Consider the following 17,542-nt stretch of genomic DNA (forward strand, 5'->3'; position numbering starts at 1 on the left):
CAAAACCATCTCTTTTGTGTGGAGTTCCAAGACCAGCCACAGAGCCAGTAGGAAAGAAAGCTTATACTGTCCCTGTTTTAATTTATGGGCATAAAGAAGAAGCTTTGCTTTGAAACTCTTGTACATTCTAGTTTTAATTCATGGGAAAATCTAAGTGATGAATCTAGAGGCTCACTTCCTCTAGATATGACAGCAGAACCATTGAAACCCTGTCATGTAGGCACAAGACCATAAAGTGCAAAGAAAATGATCTAAGAGCTAACCCCCCCCCCCCCCCCCCTTTTTTTTTTTCTTTCTTTCTTTCTTTCTTCTTTTTTGAGGAGTCTGTGGAAACCAGGGAAAAAAAAGGTCAAAGGTCAAAGGCTCAGGGGAAAACGGTACACCATGGTTTCCCAAGCCAAATAACCAGCTTGAGTTTGACATTCCCTCAGATTTAGGTGCACTCCAGAAGCGACCCTACTCTAAAACCCTGGTTTGAGAAGGTAACAGAGGTAGAGGGGGGCTAGTCAAGGTCAGGTAAGATCTTGTAGACATTGTTTACTTAATTAAAGGAGGCATCTTGTACCAGGAAAAAGAGGAAGTGTGAGGCGGTAGCACTCCCACAACAGTTCAGAAACAAAGTTATGGATTTAGGCCATTCAATTCCATGGGCAGGTCATATGGCTTTTCTCAAAACACTGAATAGGATCAGCAGCAGTTTTGTGTGGCCAGGGATGTATGTCCAGGTTTCCAGTCCTTCTCAGTTCCGATGACAAAAAAGGAAGGTGAGAGGTTTTCTGGGTCTGGTAGGCTGGTGCAGAAAATTCATACTTTATTTTGCAGAGCGATCCACTGTACTGAATGACCTCACAAAGGGTTCAGCCCCCGACAAAGTGCGTTGGACAGAATGTGAGCATGCATTCAGAGAGCTCAAGGAAGCAGTATGCATACATTCAGTTCTATACAGCCCAGACTTCAGCAAGCCATTCATCTTGTAAACAGATGCTTCAGAAGTAGGCCTTGGAGCTGTGCTTCAGCAAGATGGTGAAAGAAGGCCTGTGGTGTTTCTGAGTCGGAAACTACCTGACAGGGAGACGAGGTATTCGACAGTGGAGAAAGTGTTTGGCCATGAAAATGGGCTATTGAGATCTTGAGGTATTATCTTCTGGGACGTCACTTCACTCTAGAGACTGATCACTGTGCCCTCCAGTAGTCGAACCGCATGAAGGATGCAAATGCTTGCATTGCAGGATAGTACCTGTCTTTGCAGCATCATGACTTTACGGTCCTGTACAGGCCAGGGAAGTCAAATGTGGTTACTGACTGTTTATCCAGGATGACAGAGGACTGAAGCACTTTGCACTTAAGAGAGGGGAGGAAATGTAAGGAAGAGGACTCCCTTACTACTATTCTATTTATAATTTGTGTAGCACTTTAGGAGCACCTTTTACTGTATTAAAAGCAACTTATCCAGCACTTTATTTAGCATTGCACTTTAAACATAGATTTGCACATGAAGAACATTTGCACACAAGAAGTTTAAGTGTGATTGTGTGTGAGTCAAAAAATTTGAAGTAAAGGTGGTGCAAAGAGGTGACTAAGATATGATTACTAACCTGTCTTTCCTGTGTCCTCTTCAGGGTGTTTGGGCAAATGCTTCCCCGGGGGTCCGGACACCCTTTAAAGGTTCCGGGAGAGGCCATGGGTTAAGGCTTGGGTTTCTTGGGTTTTTTGAGGGTTTTGTTTGTTTGTTTATGAAAATGTAAAATGTATTTGTATGTTTATTTATTGAAATTGATGTATTTAAGGCTGCTAGTTGTCATTAGATACAGTTTTGTGAGGAGAGCTATACTGTGAATACATGCCTCGTTCCACTATAGTTATCTTGGTCTTCCTCACTGTAAATCCAGCCGCAAAAGGCCGCACTGTTACAGAGATGTAGAATATAAACACATCTGTCTGGAAAGCACTTTGGGTCTGCTCTTGTTTAAATTTGCCATGAAATATAAATAAAAAGGACGTGACAAAGTTCAAACATTTTTTCATATTGTGTTTGAAGTATTTTATTTCAGTTTCCTAAATATACAGATAATAGTAATTTTACACATTTCAGTGGGCTACATATTCAACTTAGAGGATGGAAACAAAGTATCAGTCCTGCTATGCAACTTCAAGATGGGAATTTACAAATATCTGGTGAATCACAAATCTTTCAAAGTTTCTTGTTATCTTTGAAAAGGATATTACACAATGATAATGCAATGAATTTAAAAAAACAAGCTACAATAACATTTTAAAATATAAACATTTCTGCTTTGGTGCAGCAGGTCCTTTTAGTGAGGTTTCAGTCAGAGGGTTTTGCAACACTTGGATTACCACAAGGTAACCACTTGTATATTTCCTGGCATTCAGTAGGCGGACGCACACTTTTTGTATCAGTGGGGGGATCTAGTTGTGGTACGTCTCTGTAGTCTGCCAGAGTAGTTTGCCAGTGGGAGGGGAAACCATTCGGGGGCCAGATAGCACAACCAAACATCTCACAGAGAATATTAGAAATGTTACTTTTTGCTTTATGTTGAACTGCTCCTGTGTCGTGAATACACTGACCTATGAATCTGTTCTATCTGAGCCCTAGACAAGATAACTCCAAAGCCATTACACAGCTGGAGCAAACTGAGTTTCAACACTGGGTGGTGTCAATATGTTCATGTTCAATCTTTACACACACATTCTTGCTTTACATAACTCTGTGTTTAATCATCATAATTATATAATAACTAACCAAACAATGAGTAATACATACTTCACGTTGTGTTGAATCTGCTGTCAGGTAGGCTAAATCAGATAAGAAAGAAAGTTCTTGACTGTGAAATCAAAGCGCTGTTTTTCACTTTTAGTTTAAGAGTGTTTACATCTAGCTACATTAGGTGAACTTTATACACTGTACATTCATGGCTGTATAGTTGGGAATTTTTTTTAAAGTTTCAATTATTAAAAGTAAACACATTATCACATTATCGACATTTGATGACAAACGCCTGCATAAACTCACTGAGTGGTTTTGAAGTTTATTTGTAAACTGCTAAGCCCATAAGGATTAAAAGGTTAAACGTATTAAATAAACCTTTGAAGAATTTGTTCTGCCACTGAGTCATACAGCCCATAGACTGCCTACAAACGCTATGACAAAAGCAAAGACGGACGAGTGTGGGAGGGAGACATCTTGTTTTACCTGCTTATCTTTACTTCCTGTTTAATCGACGTTGCGTTAACATGCCACGTTAATTACATTTAGCCAATTTTATTGTCATATGGACAGGGTGTTAATACAATAACGAACCATCCCTGAAACCTGTATATTTGTTAAATTTCTGTACAACCCTCTGCGTTTACGTTTCTTTCCAATACATTTTGAATTATAGTTGTGCCGTTTACGTTTTTTTTTTTTACGTCAGTTTTGATATTTCCTATGGTTCATGAACGCATCCTGCAGAAGCTGCCTGTGTGTGTTTGGTGTGAAGGAGGGGGACGAACTTAGCTTGTTCAGCCATGTTAGTTTTCTCAAACGATGAGAGAGAGGAGACATGGCCTTGTCACTGAGCGGAGACGATGAGGAATATGATTCAGAATCTGAGCAGGTATTTTAATTTAGTGAACTCTACTTTGCTCTGTATGCTTCTCGATTAAAAAAAAGGGTTTTGACGTTTTTTTCCTTTTCGTCAGTTACTTCAGGTGAATGTTTGTATCCGCTTTTCCTCTCTCTATGTAGGTTAGTCGGGTTGAAAGGAGAAGGTGTGTTTTAAACCTTATTCTTCGGTCAGCCAGGTAATAGCGAATAAACACAAAGCTAAATATTTGTACACATTTAAAAGAACTGGAGTTCCTCCTTTTTGTGTTCCGTGACCGTCCAAAAACACACCGTGTCCTCGCCTCCTAGACACCATCTATCTTGTTAGCCACAACCGACCCATTTTTGTACTGACCACCTCTTAATAGCGAGCAGCCTCATCCAGTGAGGTTACAGATCCGCGGCTGTGACCACAACCTCGTTATCATCCACTACCTTAACGGTGAAAGCCATCCGACTTTATGCTGGCCACCTTATGATTTTCTCGTGCACTTTGGTTAACCTGCTATATCGAAACTGTTTTTCATGTGATTGATTTCCTCTCACTTCCAAAACTTGTCCCACAACTCTGCGCCTTTAAGAAAGCTTTAGTCAAAAACGTTGAGGAAGCAGGGACAGAGAAAGGGGGTGGGGGTGGGGAGAGGGTAACAATGAAGTGCCTCTACTTCTGTTACTTAGTAGTCCAGTGGCCCCAAACTGGGCAAATGGGTTTGATTTTTAACAGAAATGTCTCCATTTTAAGCTCTGCATAAAACCTTAATGTGGCTCACAGGGGGGAACTTCTCATGAGTGGCATGGAGTGCATGCTCATTTGAGGTCAGCAGCATGGATACTTTCTCACAGGGCTCATTAGATATTGCACAAGTCTCTCCAGCACACAGTTGGCATGTACAGTTCAAGAGAAATGGGAGAAGTGCTGATGTAAGCGTCAGACCCCTGCTCTTACACAATGTTTATATCCACAACACCCACAAGCAGTGCAGCATCAAAGATCATATTTTGAAGTCTTCTGTTGTGACATATTATAGGGAGAGCAGCACATGTTATTTGTGCTAATTGAGCGCGGGCAGCAGATGAAGGCAAACGTGAGTTTCACTCGCTGACATCCACGCTGATGCTGAGTCAGAAGATTGTGTCACAGCAATATGGGCCATGTTTTTATTTGCAGGGCTCAGCAGCCAATTAGTGTCTGTGCAGAGACAGTGGGTCTGTAGCATAGTGGTTTACACATTTGGCTACTAAGTGATCATGGGAGGAGATACATCTGGGATAAAAAAAAAAAAAAAGCAGCCAAATAAAATTTGGAGACATGGAGGGAATGGAGGACATGTCAGTTTTTTGTTGTGGTTTTAAACTTTGCATGGACTTTATTTGCTCAGAGACTCGGCCTTACTTTAGGTATGCTATGTGAGACAAAGTCATGTGAGATAAGGTTAGGGAAATGGTGAGGTATCAGCCACACCTGCAGCAACAGCACCTGTCCTTTCTTCTGTGTTTCTTTCTCATATTTCCGTATTAGTCAGATGGATTAATGGAAAGCTTGGCACCATGAAAATAAGCTTTGCCTGGTTTGATCATTTAGCCTGGTTTTGCATAGATGCTCTGTCAGCAGCAGCAGGCAAAGAACAACTTCTTGAGCTGACAGCAACACAACAGAAGAAACTCTGTTATGTAAAGGGATAGATCTAACAACGCGTTCCAAAATCCTCCTGGGGGAAAACGCTCCAAAGAGCAGTTTCTGTTAAACAAGAAGAAACATGTTGTCACTGTTGTTATTAGCAATTTGCCGTGAAGCTTCTTTAGCACATATTTAGGGCTGGTTTCTCCACTCCTTCCAGTGAATATCATTCAGAAAGCAAGAGTGACGTTATCGTTCGCCTGGAACATCTTGTTTTACCTGTCTGCAACGCCTCAGTATCATCTTCCACATAAGACAACCGCAGAGGCTTGAATGATCTTCATTTATTGTAATTTGGTGTTTTATACAAATGAATGGAGTAATAATTGGTCAAAGAGCTGAAATGAGCCGTTGTGCGTGGGCCGTGTGTGATTTCAGTAATAGAATAAGAATAGATGACATCAGGAAAGTGCTCAGAGCACAAATCATAGCTCCACTCTGAGCTTATTTTTATCCATCTCTCTCAGTTTTTTATTCAAACAGTTGCCATCAGAGAGGCAAATGTGTTGCCTAGGTAACCTCTCCTCCTGTGTGATTTGTCTTATTTTCATAGTGCTTTATATTGCCCTGCCATGGCAACAGGGAAGAGAGTAAGAAGGAGATGTGAGAAAATCACAAAATGAATTAAGGTTTCAGGATTCAGTTAGATAATTGGTTGCTTAAATTTCAGTCTGATCGTTAAATTACTGTTTTTATTTTTAGTCCACAGCATCACACAGTTGCTGCTTCCAGTGACTCAAATAAGAAGATTTGGAGTATGCTTTTGTCACAATTCTCAAGGTGACACCCTTAACCCTAAGCTTAACATGCACTGTGAGGACACAATTTCATTGACATGCCTACATTATGGGTACAGTTCAGTTTATATAGCGCCAAATTGCAACAGAAATTGCCTCAAGGTGTTTCATATTGTAAGGTAGAGACACTACCCTGACCACAGCTTTGTTTTTCTGTTTTTTTTTAAATTGTTAACTTGATTTAGAGTCAGTACTAGTTAACCCAGTAGCCAAGAAGCAAATCATTTGTTTAATCAGTAACACAATAATTGTATATCAAAAGCCTACAAACACCACTTATGTGTCGTTAATGTTCCATCCAATAGGAATCCAGTACTTTTTAAAGCAAAAACATGCAAATATTCACTGATTCCAGTTTCTAAGATGTGAGAACTTAATCCTTTTACTTGAAATGGTAATCTGAATACCTTATTTTGGGATTATTTTGAGAGATCGTGATCAACTTAGAGGGGAAAATTTACAATTTTCAGATATTTTGTTGACAAAATAATTACTTAGGAAATATTAAGGGAAATTAATTGATGAAAATTAATATTAATTGCTGCTTAAGTATAAACTGTTTCCACATGGCTCTGTTTGCTGAAGGATAGTAAAATCCCAAGTTCAAGGTGGAATTAAACTAAATTCCTTGTTTAGTTAAGGAATTATTTAGTAGCTGGGTCATATGACTTGTAATTAAGCAGCAGCAAGAATAGCCTATAAATAAATACATAATGCATGCATCACAGTTTGATGTCAGTGCCAGTTTGATGGCATTCCTTGTGCTGATAGACCCTGTGCACGAGAAAATGCTAACTTCCTGGTTTGAGACCGGATGTGGGGTTGTACATTTCCTGTAGCTTTACTTTGCGGTCAATCACTACTGCAAAGATATACTCCAAAATCATGTCCAAAACTCGAAAACGGAAAGATCGAGTTAAGTTACAAAGAAGAGAAGGTGGGAACACTCACCACTGTTGTGTCATAAAAAATCTAATGATCAGTTTTGACGTTTAAACAGTTTAGATCGATCAGTTGTTTACATCACTCAACACAAGCAGAACTGCATTACAGAATCAGAAGACACATCGTCCTCATTCAGAAGCACATCTCTGTATAGTGGCAGTTATTATGATTTACACAGGAAAATGTTCAGCATTCAAACTAAAGGTGAAGAATAGTCAAACCAGATGTTTCCCCCGTTATGTCGATATCAGCTAGTCCAGTACACACCTACACAGCATGTTAACAAACCGTGAAAAAAGCCACACAAAAAATGAATGATTGCTGGTAACGGTTTCTATACATTAGTATAGTATAGTATAGTACGAAGGGTATGTTGTGACTTAACTTCAAAATTACAGTGGTCCCTCGCTAATAACGCGGTTCACCTTTCACCCCGCTGTTTCACAGATTTTTTAGTGCAAGTTTGCATGCTTTTTTTTTAACGTCACATTGTGTCCTGATCGCTGTAGACGATCTCCTCCGTGACGTCTCTCCTGTACAGTACAGAATCGCTGCATCAATCGCTAACAGTGTGACTCTGAAGTGCAGTACTGTGTGTCCACGATGTCCACGAAACGTTTTGCACCGTCAAAAAGTAAAATTGGCTACTTGATTTCACCTTTCGCTGGTTATTTTTAGAACATAACACCCGCGATAAACGAGGGACAGCTGTTTACAGATACTGAGAAATATAACATTTGAATCCCTTTTCTCTTTTGCTCTGAGGCGCAGGGGAAAAATGTCGACAAGTCGATGAACATCATTTACAGATATAGTGGGTAAATGCCCAAGACATCTATAGAAATGTAAATCGCCGCTTGATTCATTCATTTGCTTAACTTGTTTTGGATCGTAAACAGGGCGCGAATAGGACACCGGAAACAAAGCTCCCCACAGGAGTTTCCGCACTGGAAGTAGCATATGCTAACGTGCACATAGTCTATTACGGTTATTTCAGCCGTTTGGTCTGATATCTGTTCACCTGTTAGCTTGCTTAAAGGTCCTGTGTCCATGTTCTCAATGACAGAGAGTCTCTTCATTTTGAGTTATCATCTAATGTTTCTTACGTTTTTTGCCTTCCAGCAGCGGGCAGCTAACCGGCCCAAACCCAAAATGGGGACGTCGTCAGCTGTTAAGCTGCCGTCCAACCGCAGCTCCTCCGGAGCCCGCCGCAGGAGGACCCGCTGCAGAAAGTGTGAGGCGTGCTTGCGGTCTGAATGCGGGGAGTGTCACTTCTGTAAGGACATGAAGAAGTTTGGTGGACCAGGGCGCATGAAGCAGTCCTGCATCATGAGACAGTGCATCGCGGTGAGTCAGTAGAGCTTTAACACTGTCAGCTTTGTTTTTAGAAAGCATTCATTGCTTAATAAACTTGATTTCTGCTTCTTTTTTCTTTTTTCGCCCCATGCAGCCCGTGTTGCCCCACACAGCAGTGTGTGTAGTGTGCAAAGAAGCTGGGAAGGAGGACACACTGGAGGATGAGGAGGACAAGTTTAACTTTATGCTGATGGAGTGCTCCATCTGCAATGAGATCGTCCATCCCAACTGCCTGAAGGTACAGAAGGGCGCCTACGTTGGGAACAGCTGAACAACTCCACCTCATCATTACAGTCATTGTGACGGTGACTCACAGTGTTGCAGTAATGTGTCAGGAATCTCAGATCATTGTAACATGACAGGAGTGACTCAGGCAGTTGAATCGCAGTCAGAGGAGATAATTGGGTAGAAATGTTGATGTTTACATAACGCTAAAAAAACATTGTTTTTGATGTGGATCTCAAGATTTTACGGCTCCGACACGACACCATCACGCTGAGGGTTTCACTGAACACACGCTTAAGAAAGCTTAAGAGGTCAGGAGTTTAAAAACAAACTCTCAGATTAAAAAAGAAACTGTATTAGATCATGACCAAAAAGGGCAACACACAGCACACACCCTGTTTGTAACCTGTTATGCGAAAACACAATTTGCTATTTGCATATGTTTGGTCAAACCAGTTTTTGAAGCATGGTCTGCATGTTTGTTTTGCATGCAAGAGCTAAGAATTTTTAATGCCATCAGCTAAATTCCTAAAAAGAGTAGAAAACAAACAAACAAAACAGAAAAAAAGAGGCTGCCTCTTTGTGCCTCGTTGTTATAGGTTTTTCTAGCTGTTTTATTGTCTTGTTGCAGAATATATTTGGAACCTCATACAGCAGTTTAGATTTGTAACAGCATATTTAGGCCGAGTTGAGATCTTTAACTGTTTATACTTCCCTTTTCTGAGTAATCCATGAAGCAAGAGTTGGCATGTTTAACAGCAACTGAGGTTAAACTGTGCTGACCTGCCTAACAAGTACGCGTCACAACAGCCACTTTCACTTCCCTTGCCTTGTTTGCATTAAACACACTGAACACAGTGTGTTTAGCTGGCAGTCCAAGTTGAAATCCGACTCATTTGGCCGTTGTTTTTATCAGGTGTGCGACGCTTCGGGGGTGGTGAATGATGAACTCCCTAACTGCTGGGAATGTCCTAAATGCAACCATGCTGGAAAGAGTGGAAAAGTGAGTACAAATATGTGTGTGTCACGGTTTTTATGTCAAGTTTCAGCTCATCAAGTGTGTTTTGGAAACAAAAGAGAATTAGCATTACAAAGTTTTTGGTGCTGTTGTTACTTTCATTATTTCAATATTCGGTTAAAGCGTTTGTTGATCAACTTGCCACTTCCTGTTTATACTTTTGTCATCTTTCTCATGTGGCAGTGAAGCAGGAAACCTCTGACTGCTGTGTCTTTTATGTTCTCGGTCACATTGATTTTGTTTATTAAACCATAGGAGCACTTTTAGGAACAGCGTCTTTTTCTTGTCAATATAGGCTAAAGGTATAAAGTTGTCTCGCAATTATTGTCCCTTTGGCATTGAAGCAAAAAAGGGGCCCGGGGTTCAAGTATGCCTCCAACCTCCCTGGCTCTTTGCTGAGGGAACAGAAGCCTGTGACAAAGGAGGAAGGGGACGCTTCTTCAGCAACTAAGAGGAGGTCAGACAAAGAGGAGACACCCAGGTACCGACCCGAGGAGTCTCTCAGCCGCCAGCCACCGGTGCTTTCTCCCAGCAACCTGCCACGGCCCCGGCCCGAGGACAAACTGAGGAAAAAGAGGAAGCTGTTTGATGATGATGAGGATGAGGATCTCAGTGTGAGGAAGAAGGTTTGTATAATAATGTACAGTGTGTAAATGGAGCAGTATTTTGGGGGATAATTGCACATGCAGGGCTCTAGAGTGCGACCAAATTGGTCACAAATGCGACCAAATTTTTCAATGGTGCGACTCAAAAAAAATCCTAGTTCGCACTGGTGCGACCAGATGTTCGAGTAAAAAAAAAAAAAAAAAAAAAGTCTCAGTGTGGTCAGACATAGTCAGGGGCGGGACTTCTCTGATTGGCCGTGGTGCAGATATTCCTGTGGTCGTTTGTGTGTACGTTTGAAAGTGCAGGTGGATACACAAAGACACAAACACAGAGCGTGGACCCGACGCATCAGAATCAGTTTTCTCTTTCTTGGCTTTCTTACCCGACAGCACGTACACGGACACCCCGTTGTGGCTGAAAGCCGACAGCTCACTGATTCTGATGCTAGATTCTGAGCTGCAGGTTTTGTCTCTCTCCAACCAAAATTCACTGAACCAGCAACAAAAGAAGATCCAAACTACGATTCACATTTGATGAATGTCGTCATTAATTCCCTCTGACTTTTGCTGTATTGCTTCCGCCACGATAAAATCACACTTCATGCACAGCTTTCTCTCTCTGTGTACTTCAAGAATAGTTTCCCATCTCAAATCTCTGTTTTTGCCATTGTTTTTTAATGACCTCAGACAAGAGAGGGCAGCAACTTCTGCTGTTCAATACTGAAGAAATTTAAACTTTTTAAAATTATGCAAAATTGCAGAATATTTTTAAGGTTATCTGTTATAAAACGCCAGGCCAGGAAAATCTCCTTCATGTTTTTCTGTTTTTTATCCTCAGTTACTTTAACACAAAGGCATCTGCTGTGATGCTCACACCTCTGATGAAGTCTCACATGTATCAGTACTGATAAATAATCAGAATTTTAATATTTCTGACTGTCTGAGGCAAAACTGAATTGAATCCAATCGGGACCTTGTAAATCTGAATCGAAAGGATTATAGAAATCAGTGATGATACCCACCCCTAGTGAGTAGCCTAGGCCTGACAGAAGTGGATGTCGCTGTGGGTAATAAGATGTAAAAAGAACTATTGATAACTTTGACAAGGAGCCATCATTCTCTGAACCCGAAAAAGCACAGTGTATCCAGAAAACACATTATGTGCTGCGATAAATGCACTGCCCAAGTGTCCCCTCTCCCTGCTGCCTTTCAGCGGCAGGCAGCAGCAAACAGGTCGCCAGAGGCCGATGTGATGATTAATTTTAACATTGTCTACAAAGTTACCAAAGAGTGCCAAAGCACTGCAAGCACAAACACTTTTTCAGTAACTTATCTTTCTTGTAGAACTGTGCTCCAAATAAAGAACCTTGTGTTGACAAGATTGTTAATCATTTCTAAATCAATATTGGCTGTATGGACAGCAATATTCCCCCAAAAAAGTGCACATGTAAAACTGCAGTGTTAAGTGATGCGGTTGAAAAATTTGGGTGCGCCTAACTTTTAGGTGCATCAGTGCAAACGTGGCAAAAAGATAGTCTAGAGCCCTGACATGTGGTTTTGTTTTATTTTGTTTCTCCAGGAAAAGTCAGATGATCCTTATTTTTCCAAACTTCTTCAACAAATCAAGAGAGAAGAAGATGATGAAGATGCTGAAGAAGAGGATGACGAAGGAAGGGAGACTCTTTTCCAGAGCGGTGTAGAGAGGAAAGGGCGCTCTGGAGACCCTGAAGATGATGGGGATTACAGGGACTCCAAGAGCGACCTTTTGAATCTCAGCCTTAGAACACCGGTTGGAGACAGTGACCAGTCTCACTGTAGCTCTCCACAGGCCGGCCCCAGCAGTGAGGGCGGGAGCGAGACCCAGGAAAAAGGCCCGCGTCCAAAGGCTCGGCGTAAGCGGCGTTTACCTAACAGAGAGCTGAGTCGGGAACTGAGCAAAGCTCTTACCCAGGAAATCCAGAAGACCGAGGACTGCATGGCCAATGAGAACCGGCAACCACTGAAGGCTGAACCAGAGACGGAAAATGAGGAACCCAAGAAGCTGTTCTGCAACGGCAATGAGCTCGGGGATCAGAGGACCCACCTCAAGACCAAAGAGATGAATGGGAACTCCTGGGAGCTGCGACACTTCTACCCAAGTCAGATCACTCCGCTGGGCTTCAACAGGAGCACTCCGACAACCCGGCCGGTTCCTCCGCGCTCTCCACCCAAGTGTGTCCAAATGGAGCGGCACGTTATTCGGCCCCCTCCCATAAGCCCGCCTCCCGACAGACTGCCTCTAAAAGATGGAAAAGCACACATTATCCAGCGAGAGCTCTGGATGAAGATATTCCGCTATCTCACACATCAGGAGCTGTGTGTGTGCATGAGAGTGTGCAAGACGTGGAACAGATGGTAAATGCACAGCACTATCTCAACAGTGATTTAAAATATATTTCTGATGTTTACAGTTAGTGCAAAAGAGAAACAAAAACCTCTGAAATGTGGAGGAGCAGTTACAGTTTGGTTTAGAGTGTTCTGCCTTGACACAAAGACCTGAGATTCAACACAAATCTTTATTTCTGCTAGGTGTTGTGACAAGAGACTCTGGACAAAGATAGATCTGAACCGCTGCACCTCAATCACCCCACTCATGCTAAGTGGGATTATCCGCCGACAGCCAGTCTCCCTGGACCTCAGCTGGACCAACATTTCCAAGAAACAATTAAGCTGGCTTATTAACAGACTGCCAGGTACTTAACTATAAGGGATTTTTGATCTAAGGTTACAGAACCCCCACCCCCCAAATCAGTGTTTTAAAGTGCCACTATATGTTTTAGGTCTGCGAGTGTTAAGGCTGTCAGGTTGCTCCTGGGCTGCTGTGTCTGCACTCTGCACCTCCAGCTGCCCTCTGCTGCGCACTCTCGATGTGCAGTGGGTGGAGGGACTCAAAGATGCACAGATGAGGGACCTCCTCTCCCCTCCCACAGATAACAGACCAGGTAAAGCACAACCACTATCACATTTGCCCTTTTCTCCTGCCTGCCATGCTGTTATGCATAAATGACACTCAAAGTTAAGTTTTAACAGCTGCAACATAAACAGTTACTAATCATTTCACATTAACTTGTGTAAGTGTTAATGTTAAAACTCTTAGGTACTCAGTTACACATTGCTAACCATTTTATAGAGCAACTCTTGGAGTGGGAGGCTTTTCAGTAGCTGGAAAGGTTATTGCTCTCATTCAAAACCCCAAAATAGATTTTTCCAGGAGGAGCTGCTTTAGATTTACGTTTTCAAATTGAAACACAAGCGTGAACTTGAATGTCAGAGATTTTTATAATCTTGAGGTGTTGATCAAATTTAAAATTGTTCTGTTTTACTTTTTATTTGACCAACTAACTAACAGGCCAGCTGGATAACCGCTGCAAGTTGCGGAACGTGGAGGAACTGAGGCTAGCGGGGCTGGACATCACCGACACGTCTTTACGCCTCATAAGTCGACAGATGCCTTTGCTCTCCAGGCTGGACCTTAGCTACTGCAACCATATCAATGACCAGTCAGTCAACCTGCTGACAGCAGCAGGGACCACAACCAGAGATTCCCTCACAGAAATCAACCTCTCAGGTGAGATGCTGAATCAGAGTGTGGAGTCATGGGAATATACAGGCATCAGGCTTTTTCATGTTTGTTTTTTTTCAGCAGGCTTGCATACAAGTTCAGCTGGGCGGCTGAATTCAAATAAATGGCACACTTCCTGTCCTTTAAATAACCTGATGGTCAGTCTAAACTTATACTTCCATATAATAACACAGAAAGCACCTCTGTTAGACGAGCTGGTTGTGTCGATGCACGAGGATACAATGATTGATATTTCTATTGAGACTGGGTGTGTCTGTTTCCAGTGTCTCAAGTGTTTGTATTGTTTGTGTTGGTGTCTCTTTTGGGTGCCAAAATAAATAAAAACAAACAAACACTGAAACTAATAAAACAAAACTGAAACAAGTAAACCAACAATAAACTGCAGTCAAAATAAGTGTTTAAAATTATATAGAAGTTTTAAAAAGTAATGGAAAATACAAGACTATAACAGCTCTTGTGTTAACCACAGAGGAAGGAGGCGAAATAGGGGGTTTTGCTAAAGCATCAATATTAGCCACTAAATTATTTAAATGCTGTGGGTTGTGCTTGATTGTTCCAGGAAATTATATACTTGGACTTGAGATGAATAAATAGATTAGTATACTTAGCATTGGTTAGTTTACTTCCTTTAATATGCTGCTTTTAGCATTTCAGCTACTGTGCACTTAGCTTGTGTTTTTTTTGGTTTGAATTAGCAACAGTACTCAAAATTACAATCTTCTTTACTGTCATTGTGTAAAATGTAAAAAACAAGACAAAATGCAATGCTTTGCAAATATTGTAAACACATATTTTATTCATAACAGAACATAGATGACATCTCAAATGTTTAAAATGAGAAAATGTTACAATTGTAAGAAAAACATTAGCTTGTTTTGAATCTGATGGCAACAAAATGTCTCAGAAAACTAGGACATGTACTTGGCATTGTTGTGGTGGGAGCATATGTTGTTCTAAAAGCTGTATATAGCTTTCAGCATTAATGGTGCCTTTCCAGATGTGCAAGCTGCCAGTTCCATAGGCACTAAAGCCCCCCATACCGTCACAGATGGTAGTAAGCTGTATGACAAGCCTTCTCCTCTTTAGTCCAGAAAATCAGGTGTCCATGGTTTTTAAAAATAATTTGACATTTTGATTTTTCTGACCACATAACAGTTTTGCTCTCAATGACAGAATCATGCCTGTACCACCTGAGGGCCAGGAGGTAACAGGCATCCGATATTAATTGTTGATCTTGTCTGCTGTGAGGAGATTTCTCCAGAATTGTGAGGGCAGTGTTTTGTAAAGCCTGTCTTCACTTCTAAAGAACTCTAAGTGTCTCTTTAAGATGCACTTTTAATAACCAGACATTACTGGCCTGTTGCCAATTAACCTAATTAGTTTAAAAATATTCCCTCAGCTGCTTCTTCTTAGTACCACTTACTGTTTTGGCCTTTTGTTGCCTCCATCCCAATGTTTGAGTTTTTGTGAGACATGCTGCTGCCATCAAATTAAAAATGAGGTAATATTTTTCTTAAAATTGCACATTTTCTCAGTTTTTTGTGTACTGTTTTGGAAAAAGGAAATGCGCGAGATCTGCAGATCATTGCTTTCTGCTTTTATTTACATTTTAGTCCCAGCTTTATCAAAGTCCCCGGTTTACATTTATAGCAATAAAGCCCAGTTTTTGAATGCCAGATGTGATTAGTCTGGAGACGTATACATTTTAAAATTAGCAGGACTGACAGTTTTCTGTTCTTCTAACCCTTTTTCCCTGCCTCATTTTTCAGTGTGTAACAGAGTAACGGACCATTCCTTAAATTTCTTCAAGCGCTGCGGAAGCATCTGTCAGATAGACCTTCGCTTCTGCAAGCAGGTGACCAAGGCAGCCTGTGAAAGGTTCATCGCAGAGATGTCTGTGAGTGTACCGTTTAAACTGAAAGAGGACAAATTGCTGCAGAAGATAAGCTAGTTCCCAACAGGGCAAAAAAATAAAAGGACGTCAAAGATGGTCTTTGCACTTAATGGAACAACTGGTCCTGTGATAAGTCTCTGAATCACTGTCAGTAAACTGAAGTGAAAGATGGAGGTTGACTGGATGGAAGCCTTGGAGTCTAATGTCAGGAGGTGACAAACATTCACTGGACGTGTTAAGAAGAGATGGCATGCATGTGTTTCTTTTGAGACTGTACTTTTATAAAGACCTGCTTGTAATTGACTCCTGGGTTATTTTTATTCCTTAAATATTTGAAAAACAGTATTTTTATAGCAGCAACATTTCATGAGTTTACAGTGTCTCAGGAACTATTATCACAGAGAGACTGTACCGTGAGCTGAAAATGATCTCCTTCAGTTTGCCCTCTTGTAACAGTCTGCGTGCCAAAATGTACATTTGAATTTAACATCACTTCAGTATCAGAGAAATAAAATAGCATGTACAATATATCTGATCATAAAAATATTTAGAATGTCTTTTTGATGAAGATAAAAAAAAAAAAAAAAATCATATTCTGTTACACCCTCATGCCTTCAGTTACATTACTACTTTAAACTGTGGAGTGTTTTTGCTTTATGGGGTTTTCAACAATATTTCAATATTAATTTATTGATATTTTTTTATTACAGTTTGTATTTATTCAGTAAGTTGACATAGGTGTGTCACATAGCTGGGTCAAATAATTAGTACAAGTAATTTATCAGGGTGATTTAAGCCTGTTGCAGCTCCCAGCGGGTGAAGTTCAACACCCAAAAGTTAGTAACAGGAAGCTGACTGTCCCAGCAACTGTGAAACTGACTTTGTGATAATACAGTAATCCCCCACACATCTGTTTTCACCTGGTTCTGGTTTATATAATCTGCTAACGCTGACCTTTGCAAATAACTCATTTGCATAGTTTTGAACCTATACTCCCTACAGTAGGTGTTGTATTTTGGTTGTTGTGCTGTAATTGATCACCTCAGGTGAATGTGATGTTTATATTTGTAAATCCAAAAATGATGTGCTAATATGCATTAAAAGAATTTCATTTGTACCATTAAAGCAAGGCTTTGCTCTTTTCTTTTTTTTCCATATTCTCACAGGGCTAATAGAAGCTAATAGATTTTACCTAATTTGTACATTTGGCACAAGCTTGTAGTTTGTACTGTTGCCTCACAGCAAGATGGTCCTGGGTTTGAATCCACCATCTGTTCGTGGCCTTTCTCCAGCTTTCTTCCACAGTCCAAAGACATGCAGTTAGTGGAGTTAGGTTCATTGGTGCTTCTAAATGACCCTTAAGTGTGAATGAATGCCTGCCTCACTGTTAGTCGTGTGAAAGACTGGCAACCTGTCCAGTGTGTACCCCACCTCTCACCCTATGACATCTGGCATAGGATCCAGCCCCCTCATGACAGATGGATGGATGACTTGCAAAAAGGTCATTTTTGTTTACCAAATGTCAGAGGAGTACAATGGGAGGGTTTAAAATAATTTTCTTTTTACTACTTTTTGAAGTTGTGAAATCAGATCAAGTTAACTTTCGTTTGTGTTTAAGTTGTAAGAAATTATTGGGTTGATTTTTGTTTATATTTTTTCACGAATTTAACACCATACAATTTTAGAGAATGAAGTAAGAAGTCTGTTCTAAAACAAACCTCTCATCGCCACCCAGGCCTTGTCTTGAACAATTTTTTTTGTGTTTGGAACTTAAAAGGCTGTGACTCGATCACTT

At 40.9% G+C, this 17,542-nt stretch overlaps 1 protein-coding gene across 3 annotated transcripts; it reads left to right on the plus strand.

Annotated features, from left to right (window-relative positions):
- Positions 1 to 3,493: 3,493 nt before the first annotated feature.
- kdm2ba (lysine (K)-specific demethylase 2Ba) lies at positions 3,494 to 16,872 on the plus strand. Of its 3 annotated transcripts, XM_006805858.3 has the most exons (11): positions 3,494 to 3,617; positions 8,150 to 8,374; positions 8,478 to 8,621; positions 9,525 to 9,611; positions 9,962 to 10,252; positions 11,811 to 12,625; positions 12,800 to 12,963; positions 13,051 to 13,212; positions 13,620 to 13,838; positions 13,917 to 13,990; positions 15,623 to 15,772. In XM_006805858.3, the coding sequence occupies exons 1-11, from the start codon at positions 3,564 to 3,566 to the stop codon at positions 15,635 to 15,637; spliced, it is 2,250 nt and encodes a 749-aa protein (XP_006805921.2). In that variant the 5' UTR covers positions 3,494 to 3,563; the 3' UTR covers positions 15,638 to 15,772. The 3 variants fall into 3 exon arrangements, with proteins under 3 accessions (XP_006805921.2, XP_006805919.2, XP_006805920.2); XM_006805856.3 differs by lacking the exon at positions 13,917 to 13,990 and having other exon boundaries at positions 15,623 to 16,872; XM_006805857.3 differs by lacking the exon at positions 13,917 to 13,990 and having other exon boundaries at positions 9,971 to 10,252; positions 15,623 to 16,872.
- Positions 16,873 to 17,542: the final 670 nt, after the last annotated feature.

Source organism: Neolamprologus brichardi, chromosome 12, assembly GCF_056152115.1.
Source record: "Neolamprologus brichardi isolate AB-2024 chromosome 12, ASM5615211v1, whole genome shotgun sequence".
Classification (NCBI taxonomy): Eukaryota; Metazoa; Chordata; class Actinopteri; order Cichliformes; family Cichlidae; genus Neolamprologus; species Neolamprologus brichardi.